Here is a 16,660-nt window from a genome sequence, read left to right as displayed (position 1 = left end):
TTATAAGCCCATCCAAAGTTTCTGTACAAGGTGCATTTTTGACAAAACGCGCCACCCAGCATACCCGTTACAAAAATGTCACTGCTCGCCACTGGCTGCAATACCAACTTCCAATCTTCCACTCAAGAGACTGCATCGCTCTATACTTGATCTGATGCATCTTTCAGCCATTTAGAGTGGTTAGGAATTAGTGACTTAACGTAATTCACTTGTTTGTAGCTCACCCTCACACTTGCTTGTACAGGACATCAATCCATTGCAGATGCTATAATGGGTTCTCTTTGCTTTATCTGGTCAATGGACACATTTGTTTAATGCAAAGGCAGCAATGGAAAGTGGGTTGTTTGGAGGGCCAGGAAAGGAAAGACAGATGTGAAAAGGGGGTAGAAGAAAAGGAAGGGGGGAAACACAAAGGAATGACAGGATGAGGCGCTCACTTGGTTGTCTGCTGGGAGTCGAGGCATGGAAGCAGCCCTGCCATGGCCTTCCATCGGCAGATAGTGCTCAGAGTCCGAGTAACCGTCCCGCCCCATCTCTCTCATCTCTACTGTCTGCAGAAACAGAGGGAGACCATGCATGACTGCCCAGGGACAGCAGGCAAGAGAGGAATGCCAGGAGCCTGAGAGGCAGGCCTAAGCACAGTGGATGGAAGGAGGACATCTCCACCTTCATCTCTCCCTTCACCCTGTGGGGAGATGCAAGAGTAGCAGGACAGTCCTGCCCCAGCCTCTGTTCTACACGCCACTGCTGTTGGGTTTGCATAAAGTGATCTGATGCTGTTATCAAGTACATGCAGGGATTCAATGACAAGATTATCCGGAGAAGATCAGGAGATGTTGGTATTACAAACAACGCTCTCTTGTGAAATCTCTTTCACAAATAGTTTTAAAACAGGATATAGGGCATCAACTTGAAATATATGGACACACATCTCTTTTGTTGACTCACATATACATATGCACTTTTGTTAAAGGGTTAGTCATAACTTTGCTCAAATTGTTGCTCCAATGATGTGTGCACTATAATTCAAAATTATCTAAAGAAAATATATAAAAAAATATATATTGTTATTTACCGATTTTTCTTATTCTTCACTGAGTGAATGGAATCACTCATTTATATTTACATTCATTTACAAGAACTGACTCAAACGATTAAAATACAAATCAGACATTGCTGCTTCTCTCATGAACAGATTTTTTTTCAGTAAATAGACTTAAATTTAAGTCACTAAACTACCACATGGCTTCAGAAGATTACAGTGCACTAGTTTTATGGACCATGTGTGAATCTTCTTTTTTATCATTGGGGATTGAATGTCCCCACTGTTTCTCACTGCATCTGCTCAGAAGATCTTGTGTTTTTCCAAGCAATTTGGGGACTTTGTTCTGAAGCTTTTGTTACTTCCTTCTTATGAATCACTTAAGTTGCCTTCCCCATTGATGAGATTAGGATAAAAACACCTGCTGTTCCAGTCATGAATTTAATAAATAGTTTAGCTGGGCAGGAGTGTCTCAACTCCTGACAGTACAATGGCATTCAGAACTGCGGAAGGGTTTAAACATCCTTCCCAGACAGCTGAATATTAATGCATATATTCCATGACATGAGCTTCACCGTACAAAGCAGACATGTGAGAGTAATAAAATAAAATAAACGATAACAGATGGACACACAGACTGAGGGGAAATATAAACGAGAATAAGAGAGTGTGTAAGTCTGCTGAATTCAGTTTTTACTCAGCAACAGAGAAGGTGCTTTGTTGCTCTCTGCCAATGAGATGCACATGGATGAGGGATAGACAGACCAGCCATTCATGGTTATGAAAAAAACCTCAAATAAATACCCTCCACAAAAGACTGAATATCTGATATGCTATCTTATAAAGGCAGAGAAGATATTATCGATCCACTGCGACGTCCAATGGAGTGACACTACATGAACATCCTGAGCTCTAACAAATAATTATCATGCTGTGAGTGAGTTAGCATGCTGCTGTAGAATTCATAACTAATGAAATAGTGGCTCTCACATTTAGAAAACTATTGTTTTATCTCATACAGTAGTGTGTGGGGACAATTTTACTTGTATTTATTGTTGTACCACCATATTAATCTGGTAATGCTTGAGGTTAAGAATGCAGTGATGCACTAACCTAAAATATATATATTTTTTTACCTTAATTTCAAGCATTTATATGAATACCCTAATAGTAAATTGTAAATGAGATGTTGCAGGCTCTGTGTACCTGAGATTGTCTGTGGTTATCTGCTGTGTCGTCTGGGTGTTGGCCTTCAGGACTCCAGCTGCCTGCTTTCTGAGACATCTCTTGAGCTCGCGCCGTCACCCATGATTGGCTCTCCGGTATCCTTTCATCAACAGGCCTGACAACACACCCATATTTAGTCAGGTTACAAGCTCTCTACATTTCTTGAAGGGCTCAAGGCTCTGGTTTGATGAGCATTGTGGTTTAGATGATTTTCTCATTAGATGTCCATTAGAGCCAAGAAGAGGGAAGATGATCTTCATTAACATTTATTGTTTTTGTTTTATTGGTCATGGATTATAAAAAAGAAGAGAATGAAAAGTGGCCAGCAATACAATTTTTTAAGTTTTTTTGTTTTAATCATAGTTTTTATCTTTTGGTGAAAAGAACCTTTGAATTCAATATGTCATCATGTCATATTTATTAGTTTAAATAAATGTTACTCTAACTAGAATGAATACTTGTCATTACTGACTGGGATTAGGTTAATTGAAACTCTTTCACTTATATTCTTTCTGGATTTTTCCTCAACAAAAATGGTTGATATTTTGTTATAATTCCTCTAATCTTATAATTTGCTATAAAATAATTTAATTATTGTCATAATGTACACATTAATGTATTTCTTTTTTGTCTCTGTTTCGTCATCATTGACAAAATAATAAAAGAAAAACCCTTTATTAATATTTATGTCAGTAATTTGTTAACACTGACATTGACACTAAAAACTTTAATACTTTGGGAGAGAGACTGGCAAGGAAATGGAGAGGGTGCTACTCACAGATGATTTGCTGGGTGCAGTTGAGTTTCAGGAAGGCCAGTAAGTCCCTGCCCCACATCCTGGCTTGGAGACGGCGGCTCCACACGCTGAAACATTAATGGCGTTCGATTCTGTGTAAGATACAACATGGCCTACAGCTGGTATCAGGCAAGCTGATGGGAAAATGGGGTTGGGGAAAAACATGGGATGCAAAGCATCCCATGTGCGAATGGGGAGGGGATCCAGCAGCGGTCAGTCAGGAGGCATTCCAGGAGCATTATGGGTAAATGGATTTATCCTGTGAGTTGTACTGCCTGAAAGCTGTCGATGGTACCATGCTGAGAAATCATTTACTTTCATTGTCCCAGTAAATGAAAAGTGTCTGTAACCAACTGACTGCTAAACAGTGGTGATAAATCTTGGTGTCATTCAGCAGACCCGATAATATCAAGATTGGGTTGATTGTTAGCTATGAAGTAACTTATACACAAGTGTACACATATAACGTAGACAGGAATTCACTTTTAGCAAATATGCACTACCATTCAAAAGTTTAGGCTCAGTTAAAAAAAAACATATATAATAATAATAATAATAATAATAATAATATATATATATATATATATATATATATATATATATATATATATATATATATAAACCATATTCATTTTATTTCAGCAAGGACACATTAAATTGGTCAAAATGGACATACATTTATAATGTTGCAAAAGATTTGTATTTCAAATAAATTCTCTCTATTCATAAAATAATCCTGAAAAAATATATCACACTTTCCACAAAAATATTTAGAAGCACAGCTGTTTTCAACATTAAAGTTAACGTTTGTTGAGCAGAAAGTCATTATATTAGATTGATTTCTGAAGGATCATGTGACACTGAAGACTGAAGTAATGATGCTGAGTAAATGCCATCACTGGAATAAATTTCATTTGAAAAAAAAAAAAAAAAAAAAAAAAAATATATATATATATATATATATATATATATATATATATATATATATATATATATATATATATATATATATATATATAAAAATCTAAAATGTAATAATATTTCATAATGTTTTACACTATATTTTGTCAATGCAGCCCTTTAAAAAAAAAAAAAAAAATCCCACAGACCCCAAACTTTTGTAATGGTAGTGTACACATTTAAAACAGATATTATTGATGACTATTTCTGTAAAACACAGATTTATGTCCAATAAAATGTTTTCTAGAAAGAGAATGTCCCTGAATACCACCTCCAAAATGAGTAAAAAAGTAGCCACATAGCTGTGATGTAACTAAACCCTATAGGTTTCGATAGATACTGCACTGACTCCGAATGACTACTGATTAAAAAAAAAAAAAAAAAAAAAATTATATATATATATATATATATATATATATATATATATTATGCAACAGTTTTTACCACCTCTGGACATATGTCCGGAGGGGGTAAAAACTGTTGCATAATCGTTAAAGGCACTTTTAACACTTGTGTGTATTTGACCCATAAAGCAAATCATTGGTTCCACCAGCCAAAAATGACACCTTGAGATTTGGAAAATGAAGGAAAAAAAAAAAATAATTACCCAATCCAGCGAGAAACACAAAATGCATGTAGAATGTAAAGGCAGGTTTTATATAAAAATCTCATGACAGGAAGTAAAAGTTGAATGAGAGCTGATAAAAGAAATATAAATCATTGTGAACAACATGCACACTTTACTAAACTCTATCAAATGGATGAGTTAGGAGATAGGCTGTATGAGGAAAAGCTTAGCAAGCTCAATGGTAAACTGCTACATCCACAAGAAACATCATGGGTTACCACCGAGATTGTATACAGGCCATCGCCATGTTTATGAAACTGTGGTCAACTTTCATGTGGATGTAGAGTTGTAGATCACACAAGAACAAACCAGTTTAAACTGTAGACCAGGCCCATGTTGCATTAAACTTTAATATTCAGTCTAATATTCATAATCAATGAAAACACATGTATAACCATCTTCACATAAACCAACGAGGAAATCAAAGTGTTGTGTTTGACTGCTAAAATAAAAAAAATAACCTAAACAATGATTTTGTACACTCCTTCAGCAAACAAAATCATGGTAACTGCTAATAATCAATAGTCATAGAGTAAACTGCTGGGATTCAATTATAGAAGGACACACATTATTCTGTTATTCAGTTGGTAGAATGAATGGACAAAATTAAAACAACCCATTAGATATTGAAAAAATAAACCACTCACTGCAAGTGACTTCATAAAATGAGCAATTATCTATGTCAGTCAGTAAATTTGGCAATGAATTATCAATCTAGAAGTTTATGTGGAAGAGGGCAATCATGCAATGCAATACTTTCAAAATTATAACACCTTTTAAGGGTCATTATTACAAGAATCCCCAGGTTTATCCTATTTCTTTTCACTTCTTGGATAGATGCCACAAATGGCACAGATGTGATTTAAATCTGTAGATTACGATTGCAAGTCTAGTTTTCCAAGGGAGATGATTTGAGAGATAACATTTCTTCATGAAATTCCCTCAGTCCTTACAGTTGTTTTCACTAATTAAAGAGATCAGCTTAAATGTTTCAAAATTCACAATTCAGTTAAGAAGCACTGCTGGACAAAGACGACATAACATATCTTACTCCGTCTCTTCTGTTTACTTTGAATGCACAACAAATACATTGTGCATTCAATCCGGGTATAGAAGGCCTGATTTTTCAACCCACACAGAGCTTAAAGGTGATGTGTGTAATTTTATCAATGTAAAAATACTTTTCTTGTCCCAGCTTGAAGTCGACACAAAACAGAAATTGCGATCGACTTTTCTCCCCTAATATGACATATATAAGTGCATCTCGAATGAGAGGGGGAAAAATATGGGGCGGGGCTGGATTTTGTCAATGTGGAATTGATTGGATTGTTGAAATTTGCTAATTGCTGTGATCTCATGCGAGTGACAGGTTTCTTGAGGGGAGGGATGATTTTGATTAAAGATTACTAAATTGTGTTTGGGGCAGGTCTATAGGCTTTTGTCCATTGTTCCATTTGGAGACACTAGTGGTGCAGAAATCAGACACTTCACCTTTCGTTCCATATATATCTTATTTTGTGGCAGAGATGCATTTGTTAATGTAGTGCTTTAATTTCAAATGGTTGTTCTTAGTAACAGTAAAATGCTGAGCTAACATCACGATCAACAGTTTGGATAAAAATAGTCATGATGAAGGTCCAAGCAAAGAAACCAGTTAAATCTATTTAACTACTAAGTAAGTACCAAGAAAGTTATAACTCACATTCATGAAATTAGAAAGAGAGGGTGAGTACATTGTCAAATTTGATAGAGAAGAACAGTTTATTCTCAGATTCCACATGAACTGTGGCAAGCAGCAAGGATCCAGCACATTTTCACTGGTTCTCCATCTGAAGGTGAGAGTTTTGGCTGCAGATCTCCATTGGTACTAACTAAGAATGTTTTTTTTTTTTTTTAAATAGAGGCACATCCACAGAGTTTGGTGAAAATGGATTGAGGATTGCTTGTCACAGCTCATTGTGGATTGAGGTTTTGACTGCAGGGTGAGAGGAAGACGGCATACCTGCTCATCGTGGAGAGCTTGAGTCCGTTTGGCTTTACTTTGCCGATAATACTCCATGATCATCATGGCAGCGTAGATTTTTCCCACTGTCAGGTCTGTCGCTGCTGAGAAATGGACAAGTTACCCTGTACGATTAGACAAGGTGAGATGGACCCTGAGCAAGGTGGATGGGAGTGAGGACGGGACATGCACACGACAAACGCAGATGCACAAACTCACATGCACAAACAAAGAGTGTCAAATCGACACACACAGAGCCAATGGTCTTTTCACAAGCAGACTGATTAAAATGGCTAAACTGGGCTTTATGCACTTCATTTTTATGATCAGTATTTTAAATACTCTTACTGTTTCTACTGTTTTAAGTGTCAAAGTATTGCAAGAACTGACACCAAACTACAACATAACTCCTAGATACAGTAAACAAGGTAAAACGGTCTCCCAATAAATGGTCTTTGCCACTTTATGGAACCGAGTCCACATGGAGAAGTTACTAAGAGTAACTTCAGACTAGGTTTACATGCCATGCTTAGTGGTGTTTAAAGCCATGGTCACCACCTCTGTATAGGATCTGCATAGAACAATGAAGATAAAATTAGCATCAAACAAAATCGTTCTAAATTATTACATGCTGGCTGCAAACTCATCTGAAACGTACTTTTATATTACTAGCATTATGATTTGACCAAAAGCTTTATTGTGTGACAGCAACGCCACCTCATTATTTCATGCTTTTTTGGAGCATCTAGCAAGCATTAGGCTATCTAGTTTTAAGCAAGTCTCATAATATAGTAAGCATTTAGCATGTCTTACCGGCAAGCTTGCACATACATCTTATTGGTTGCATATTAGTGATGCAATACAAATTTTTTAATACTGTTTTATGTACATCTTGTCAGGAATCTCATAACCCCTGTAGTGAAAAGACATCTATAGAGGGTTGATCTATAGTAAGGCACCCCCTGATCTCAGGCATAGTGAGCTAGAGCGTACAAGTAAGGCTGTTATCACTGTTTTTTTGTAGCACTTGAATATACACTCAATATGTTTTTTTGTTAAGTTGCAGTTTCTCTACTTAGTGGAAGTGGAGGAGCTAAACATGCTAAAGATAACGGAAATACAACAGGTGTCCTTGAAACATCTTTCACTGTTTTTTTTTTTGTAATGTTTTATGTGTAAAAGGCACAAGGTGGACCAACAACAAAATACTGGTGACAACAACAATATACGTTCCTAGATAACCAAAACTAAATGAGTGCTAATAGTACAGACACTGGATAAGGATGGAACTTTCTAGTCAGTGTTTGCGCACGTTATCACATGGAGTACACTTTGAAAGGCTACGAGTTTGGCTGTTCGCAAAAAAAAAAAAAAAGTATATTTATGCAAATATTGCCTTGGTTCATTGCATCTATTTATATGTTTGTGCCGTTATCCGATTTGCGTACTACACACTTTCTGCGATTCATTCTGTGATCAGTCTGCCATCTAAAAGTATGTGGTCTATATCTATAAGGTCCTAAAATGACTCCAAACTAAGGGTGCAGGCCTGGACCATCAGGGGGTGCAGAGCAGTGAGTGGGCTGACTGAGAGAAGCTGTCCTCAGGTGGTAAAAGAGAAACGCTGTGGACACACCAACCTCCTGGGTAACTTACACTTGTGTGGCGTCACCAGAAGGTCCAGAGTCTTCTGAGAGAGATTAGGCCATATCGCCATCATCTCCTTCCTTAGTTCAGCATCCATCTGGTGTTTATCTACACCTCCTATTTACACAGCAACAGGTACACAACACAACACGTACACACACATATGCAAACAAATTTCCACAAACACACACAATTTTTGTTATGGTTTGAACAAAGTTGTATCCAATCTTATGTAAAAGTACTGTGCGCAAAATCTTACAAATTATATTTTACGTGTCAGTGGGGTTCCTAAGTTTTCTTGCAAGGCCTCTTTTTTAGATTTTTTCTTTTTTTCACCAGAAATTTGTAAGGTTTAAATTACATTTGAATCTGAGACTTTTGACCCCCACTGTAATTAAACCGCTATAGGCAAATATATTAACCATACATTAACCAGACAGATTTAGGCACAAACAGAGGAAAAGTCTACAACTACTTAACACAGGAAAGATATAAAGAGGAATGAATGAGGGAAGGAAGAAGAAAGGGGTGGCAAACCTTCCCCACCCTTGGCGATCTTGATGTCCAGAGCAGTTCGGATTAAGGCCATAAGGGTAGAATTAAAGTGCACTGTGTTGTCATCGGCAACCGGCAGATCCATCCGCAATAGTCTCTGTGGAGAGCCAATCAGGGGCAGTTAAAAGAGCAGGACCACTGAAATGTGTGTGTTTTGAACCTCCGGGTAGGGTGTGCTTTTGGTGTGCGAGAGGGAATGGGAGGAGAAAGGAGGAGGGATTTTCAGGGTTAGCTCTGTGACTTTTGACACTCAGTTTATAAATCATTTAGAGCTGTCTTAGTGTGGTAATCATGACAAAAGAGGACAATTTTATTATAAAGTATCATTCTGTGGTCTAGATCAGTGGTTCTAAACTGGTTGATCAGGACCCTAAATTGGGTCACAGACACTTAAAACATAATACAAATAAAACTTTTTATCAACTTTTAAAAGTGAGGAGGAAATAATTCTCCCATCTTTTGTTGTTGACCTCAAAGTTTGTTTAATCCACCTGTATTTTATTTCTCTGCAAATTCATTTGTAATTTGGTGCAATTATATTTCTATATTGCCAACAGTGACAGATTGTGTGACAGGACCTCACTGTCAAAAATCATGAACATAAGGTAAGGTGCCACTAAGATAAAACAAATCATACTAAATCAATGTGTCAACGCTGATGTTTGATTTTAAGGACATGTTTTGTTCGTTTTGTAGCTGGGTTGCCCTTTGATGTAAAATTTGGGTCCTGAAGCAAGACCAGTCAAAAACCACTGATATAGATGTCAATGAAACTGGGGCTGCATATGCTACAAATCGAATTTGTATCTGTGCAATGGTATATCTTGTTTTCATATCAGCATCTGAGCTGTCAGTCAAAGAGCTTTTCCGGGAGGAGGTTCACATATTAAACTCAGACCAGAGGATGAAGTAATAAATTAAAACAGCATTACGTAAATTTCTGTGTTTTAATGTATAATTCATCCTGTGCGGGTCTGGGGAAAGATTATACTCAAACACAGAAAGTCATAATTGCATTGCACAGGGTTAAATGTTACCTCAATCCTTCCGATACCATGACACCCTATGCTATGCAATCACCCATGTTACCCGATGTCTCCCCGTCCCACTCCATCCCAGAAGAAACACTCACCCTCCACCCCCCACCACCCTCTTTCCCAGCATGCATCATGCAGTCACATGCATCACAGGACAAGCAACAGAGCAGCCAACACTGAAAGCATCATCTAGTTGGTTCATTTCAGCTCATTCATTTAGGTTTAGTAGTGGTTGCTGTCATTGAGACTCAATCATAGATGGGCTACTGGATAAAACAAGAGCTTGATCCAGATTCTCTGGTCTCTCAATGCAAAAACGATGGGTGCAGGCTATTGGTTTAGGTTAGAGCAGCATTCTCCAGTAAAAAAAAAAAAACAAAAAAAAAGAAAAGAGGGAATGGCTTTGTGAGTTGTTGTTGCGAAGAGGATGAGCTAAGAGTGAGGATTCAGCTACCTGCTGCGCGAAGGTAATACTTTAATGCTACAGATAAAGAGAAAAGCAGAGGGCTGCCAGAGAGGAGTACCGGAGCAGGAAGTTGGTTTAGGACTGACAGCTTTTACAGGAGGAGTTTGGATGGTGGATATGGTAGTGATGAAAGAGACAGGACAGAGACAGTGACAGTGACACCAAATTTAAAGAGAGCTCGAAAACTACATGAAAATCCAAGGGCGAAAGATAATGAAGTGTAAGATAAAGCTACAGGAAACATAAGAAAAGAAAGCTCTACCACAGGCTGGTCACATTCTCTCCAGGTGATTTTCTATTACGGGCCCTAATATTTGACACGGAGAAAGAGGGTGAATGCAATGGTTTTGGTCACTGTTCCTCATTCCACTGAGAATAGGCGGCGACAGAGACCACATTAGACAGGAAGAGACCTGTCTGATTGAATGCACAGAGATTGTTGGTCTGCCACCACATGTCTATGTTGGTGGAGATCATTGAAAACTCTGTGGAACATTATATTTTACCCGACAACGAAATGGGAGTTCAAAAGGGGCAGAGAAAAAGGAAGGGTGGGCAGAGCAAAAGTAAGAGAAAGGAGATCCCAGTCTTGTTGAGGGCTCACTAAGGGCGCAGATCTCCTTTCCTGCACTTTTTAGCTGTCGTTCACTGACCAAGGATGAAATGTCAGTGTACACTTGCGGACAGACAGAGAAAGAGAAGAAGAAAGAGAGAAAAAGCTAACAGTGTATCTTGTGGGAGGGTCCAGTGGCCTGGGAGGCGGGGCATGCAGATGATTGGCAGAATGTAAAGAGGAGGGGCTGGAAACAGATTAGAACTGCATTGACAGAAGAAAGAGCAGTGGGAAAAGGATTTTTTTTTTTTTTTGTGCAAAAGAGTTACATTGTATGAAAATGACTTAGACCATCATACTGCCTTAACGCTACCCAAGGATTATATGTGCGTTGTTGTGCGTATGTGAGTGTTTGCTTATCTGTGTGTAATCGAAAAGAGAGACAGAGAGCTGGTCCCAAGAGGAAAGGGTCCCTAAGAGAGCGGCATCCACAGAGCTGAGGGACTCGGAGGACTTAAGCCCTTCAGGCCTTCCAACCACTGCTGCACACGCACATTTGGGTGTGTATTTGAGCATGTGTGTGTGTGCGTGTGTGCATGATGATGTGAATATACAGTATGCATGTGTATGTGTTTAGCTGCGTCCCAATTTGTGTACTTATGCACTATTCTATGCCATTTTGTACATTAAATAGTGGTGTGTTCACACTGAAAATCCCACCTAGAAAAAGTGCACTTCAAATACCCAGATGATGCACTTATTTAACTGAAAAAAGTGTGGAATGTTAAGACACTACATGTACTCAACTGTCGCAGCTTTCCTTAAGTAGCAGAGGGGCTATCAGACTATGATGCTGGATGACAAAATAACCTTATAAAATTCATACACTAGACGGTAGAGTACATAGTGTATGTGCATAAGTGTATTCTGCATCATTTGGGACACAGCTTTTGTGTTTATTGTCATACACAGTTCTTAAATTAACTTATTGATCAATGCTGTACATTAAAGCATAGTGTATGTCTAGTGTATGTCTTTATACGGTGCAAAAGTGCTGAGAAGGTTTGTCCGTTCCCGCTTCCCTGTGGATCGGCCCGTCTGAGCCTAACACCCCCGAACCCGGCCCTGCCACCAGAATCACAATAGCGGCCTCCGTCAGACAACGAAGGAGGAAAAGAAGGAGAGAAAATAAAAAGAGAAAACACCAACAGTACAGACACAGCGCTGGCCACTCGGAGGCCCTCTACCTTGTAGGCAACCCGTGCAGGGCACTTCTTCCCCAGGCCTAATGGAGGAGACATGTGCCTGAGCATCTCATACATATCCCTGTAACTGATTCTGCCACTGGGCAACCGAAACAAAACAAAAAACCAAAGGAAATGTGCATGGGAGAGAGAGAAAGAGAAGAAGAAAAGGAGTAAATCAAAAAAGAAGGGATCAGGAAGGAGACGGGAAAGTGGGAAGGGAGGAGAACAGAACAAAAAGAAGGTTATTGGCCTGGACGAAAGGAGCGGTTTGGTAAACTAGGCTGCCGTAAAACTGATGATCGGTTTATTTGTGGGGAAGGGGAAGGGGGAGGTGCTCAACATTTGAGTGTTAAAACGGCGTTCTATGCAATGGGGCAATTTGCATAGAAGAGCAGGGGGGCTTCAGAACAGGCATAAAGTCCCGCTGCTGTCAGGGCATTGTAGTGAAGTTTAATGTCAATGCAGTTTCTGTCCCCCTCCACCCAGAACAATGCACGCTACCGTACCAGCTAGGCCTAGCCGTGCCTCAACAGCAAGCAAAACAAAAATCAAAGATGGCTGATTAGTTTCTTTTTTGTTTGTTTGTCTTTCACTTTAGTGTTTTTCTCGTTTGCTTGTTTCATACACACTAGTGCACTTCATGCTCCTGTAAGTGTCGGCATTGTCCTGCACATTCTCATTGTCATATCAAGTAGAATGCAAGTAGAAATGGTGAGAGTACAAAAACATTGTTGAAAAGAAAAAGAAGAGGAGGTAAGCGACATTCATTGCATTCTGGATGCTAGCAGGTAATATTAGTTTTTAAGTGGAAGTCAAACCTTGCAGGCCACCCTATGAGGACATTTCTTGCCTAAGCCCAGAGGGGGGTCGATAACTCGCAATAAACTGTACATATCCTTATAATGAATGCGCCCGCTGTAAGAAGAATACAGGGAAGTTAGAGAACACAACTCAGAACAGAGACATTGGCAGGAAGAAGAGCACAAGAACAGAAAAAGAAGCACAGAATCACACAAACATTTTCTTATTTGCTCGTCACCCGTTTGTGTCGTCAAATCTTTAGGCTGCGTCTGGTCATTTCGCACACGGTTCCTCACCAGTCTCTACTTCATTTCTTGTTTTTTCCCCCCTTTTTCATTCCTTTCGGTTTTCAGTTTGTTCTATGTTTTTCTTTTCTTACTGTCTTCCTATTTTTCCTTTGCTTTCTTCCTCCCCTCTATTTTTCATCCCCCTTTCCTTTCACCTTTTGTTTTCATTCCTTCCTTTCTCTTTCCTCCTTCATTCCTTCTTTTCTCTTCTCCTTCCTTTACCTTCCTCGCTACTTCTATTACTTTCTCTTTTCCTTCCCTCCTCCTTTTTTCTTCCTCTTAATTTTTCCTTCCTTACTTTCTTGTTACTTTCCTTCTTTCATCCATTTCACTCTTTCTTCCTCTTTCCATTCTTTCTACTTCCTTCTATTCTCTTCTCCATCATTTATTTGTTTCTCTTCCTTCCTTCCACTTTTCCTTTCTTTCTCTTTCCATTCCTTCCTTCTTTTCACTTTTCCTTTCTTTCTCTTTGTATTCCTTCCTCCTACTTCCTTCCCTCTTTCCATTCATTCCTTTCTTTTCCTTTAGTCATTTGTTTTCCTTCCTTTTCCTTAACCTTTCTTCCTTTTACTTCCTTTTATTTAGCCTTCATTCCTTCCTTTTTTCTTCACCTTCTTTCCTTCCTTCTTGTTCTACTTCCTTTCTCTTCTCTTTCTTTAATTCTTCCTATCTTACTTGTCAGACTGATCCTGCCGTTCAGGAAAAGAATCACTGGAAGACAAACTCTCCTCAATCTTTTGAGTATAATTTCCCTAACAAGGCTTTAATCCTGCTTGTAAGTTAAGATTCAGACCTTCCTTTTCTTCTCTGAATATCTACGCTCAGTTGCCCGCCTACATTATTGTCTAACACACAACATTAGGGTGACAGGCACTGGAATGCAGATACCGGGAAACTTAGCGTGTTCAGTAGAAGGGATGGGGGCTGGCACAGTAAGTTTGGCTTGCAGTATGCAGTATTCCAGAGTGGGAGGACTGGGACTCACAGAAGGGCACGTAGGAGGGTTTGGGGGGGATTGATGGATTTTAACAGAGCTAAGAAGCTCAAATCCATGATCCCTTTCTCTCAGCTGGTGCTGTGGTATTCTCCCCTCTGTTTGGTCCAAGGTAGGATACAATGAAGCCAGGCTCTGTACGTTAAAGACTGTGCCAGAAGCCACGGCTCTATACCAATGTCAAAAACGAAGCGTTCCAGTCGAACACATAAGAGAGGGCCAATGTGTTCTGCATTATATAGGACAGAGGCTTTATTCACATGCATGAAAATGTATAGTTAGACACTTAATTCAGACTGGCCTTTCACACAAGATCAAAAAGTGTTTCTTAAAATAGCCTCTTAAAAATGGTCTGTCCAGAAATTCAGGGGCCAAAGAAATTGAAAAAGTTGTAGTCAGAGCATGTCAAGTCTGCATTTTAAACAGCATGTATTTTAAAAGACTGTATGGTATTTTACAAGGATTATCTATTAATTACCAAGAAACCTGTTATTGACAAACTAATGTTAGTTGTATATCTACAGTATGCAAAACTACCAAGAGTGCATTATTGAGTTTAGTGAGATACATTTATAAAATAACTTCAATAATTTATAACTTCACTTCAAGTTAACAAGTAATTAGTACTTTCTTAGAATTAGTATGTTATTTACAAAATATACAAGAGTAGTATATAATGTTGTGTTTATGCATGCAAGTGCACATGGGCTCACCAAGCAGCTGGATCATACTCTGCCCAGATCCTCACATACTCGTCCAGATGATGGGGTCCCAGGATAGAGGAGTCACGTGTCAGGTACTCAAAATTATCCATGATCACAGCCACGAAAAGATTGAGCATCTACACACATGTAAATCAAAGGTCTGATGAGTTGAGCTGTATATTACACACCAAATGTACATAGGACTATTTTTCTGTTTTTAAGCAATAATAATACAATACAATCATGGGAGTCATGAATAGTTTTTTTTATAGATATAAAACTAGCCCTCACTACAGTAATCATGCTGCCTCTCAGTTTGATAGGTCAATGGATTAGCGGTGTAATACAAATTACGACCACATATTTGTTTAAAATAACCCATATTCATATTTTGTTTGCATTTAGTTTTGTTTATTTTATTGGAACAGATGGAAAAGCACAAGAGAAATATGTCACATGTCTGAGTCACTGTTCACCACTGATGACAAACAGTGACCACTCAGCAAAACATCAAAATGATAAATTCCAGTTTCCGATTGCCTCTCATATAATAAAATACTAACTAAAGAAATGAAAACTTCTGCTCAACAATTGGAGATCCTTTCATCTTCTACAAGCTAACAGCAGGGACAAAATCCGACATTGCAACCAGCTGTGGTGACATGTTCCACAGTATATTATGCCTATGAGTGCAATGGTTGTAATAAAGACAACAGTGCTGTCATTCTCACCAGAAAGGAACAGAGGAAGATGAAGGAGACAAAGTAGAGGTAGGCGAACTCGCTCCCACATTCTGCTTCCGTGTTACCAGATAAACGATCACATTTCTTCTTTCCCAGACATGACAGCATGATTTCATGCCATGCCTCACCTGTAGCACTCCTACAAATGTACAGAGTTGAACTACGGTTAGAAAGTGTATGTTACACACACAACATTTCACAGAGCCAGTCTGTGATGCATACACAAACCTGAAGAGCAGCATTAAGGCCTGGAAAAAAGTCCTGAAGTTGTTGTGCTGGTTAATGGCACCCTCACTTTCCTCATCAATATTAATGTTCCCAAACAGCTGTGAAACACAAAACACAAATCTCATTGCCCACTACCTTCAAATATAGCCATTTACCTATTCTCAGTATGTACTGTGCAGCCTCCCACACACTCTCTCACATACTCACCTGCATGCCAATGATGGCGTAGATGAAGAACAGCATGGCGATGAGTAGGCACACATACGGCAGAGCCTAAACACAGCATATAAGTCCAAATTAATCAACATTTAAATGTGTGTGAAAACCTGTTACTGGAAGTTTGAGGAGAAATGTGCACTGTATTGTCAGAATGTTAACATTTTGTCTACAAGAGATGCATGCAATGTCCATTTTTACATAATTTGTTACATTTTCGTCTTTCGATAATCAAAACATACTACCATTTTAGTTGACAAAAATATGCTTTAGTTATTCATTCTCTGTTTTTTCTTAGTTTTTTTTTTCCGTAAGTCTCATTGTAAATGTAAATATGCTCGCTTGGCATTAACATCCTGACTAAAGTGTAACAAATCACAAGTTTACTTAAGTGCATTCACGCCATTTTGTTCAGATTGAAATGAATCATCCAGTTTATGTTGTGTGATTAATTTTATGTGATTATGATGAATACAATTATCTGATTAGGTGAGTTAATTTACACGCTTTCCATGTTCCACCAGCGC

The 16,660-nt window shown here is 38.6% G+C and overlaps 1 protein-coding gene across 1 annotated transcript in view; it reads right to left on the bottom strand.

Moving 5' to 3' along the window:
* Window positions 1–16,660, bottom strand: part of cacna1aa (calcium channel, voltage-dependent, P/Q type, alpha 1A subunit, a) — a gene marked incomplete at both ends in the record, with an annotated part of 123,584 nt that overhangs the window by 13,437 nt on the left and 93,487 nt on the right. Inside the window, 11 exons of the mRNA XM_081388655.1 lie at window positions 438–551; window positions 2,249–2,384; window positions 3,048–3,157; window positions 6,656–6,759; window positions 8,312–8,419; window positions 8,840–8,954; window positions 12,979–13,075; window positions 14,956–15,083; window positions 15,678–15,828; window positions 15,918–16,015; window positions 16,125–16,190. Of these exons, the coding sequence (XP_081244781.1) occupies window positions 438–551; window positions 2,249–2,384; window positions 3,048–3,157; window positions 6,656–6,759; window positions 8,312–8,419; window positions 8,840–8,954; window positions 12,979–13,075; window positions 14,956–15,083; window positions 15,678–15,828; window positions 15,918–16,015; window positions 16,125–16,190 (1,227 nt within the window). The remainder of the gene's footprint in view (window positions 1–437; window positions 552–2,248; window positions 2,385–3,047; window positions 3,158–6,655; window positions 6,760–8,311; window positions 8,420–8,839; window positions 8,955–12,978; window positions 13,076–14,955; window positions 15,084–15,677; window positions 15,829–15,917; window positions 16,016–16,124; window positions 16,191–16,660) is intronic.

The sequence above is a fragment of the Scardinius erythrophthalmus genome, assembly GCF_964197995.2.
Source record: "Scardinius erythrophthalmus genome assembly, chromosome: 1".
NCBI lineage: Eukaryota > Metazoa > Chordata > Actinopteri > Cypriniformes > Leuciscidae > Scardinius > Scardinius erythrophthalmus.
Note: the sequence above shows the minus strand (reverse complement) of the source record. Positions and strands in the feature narration are given on the sequence as shown.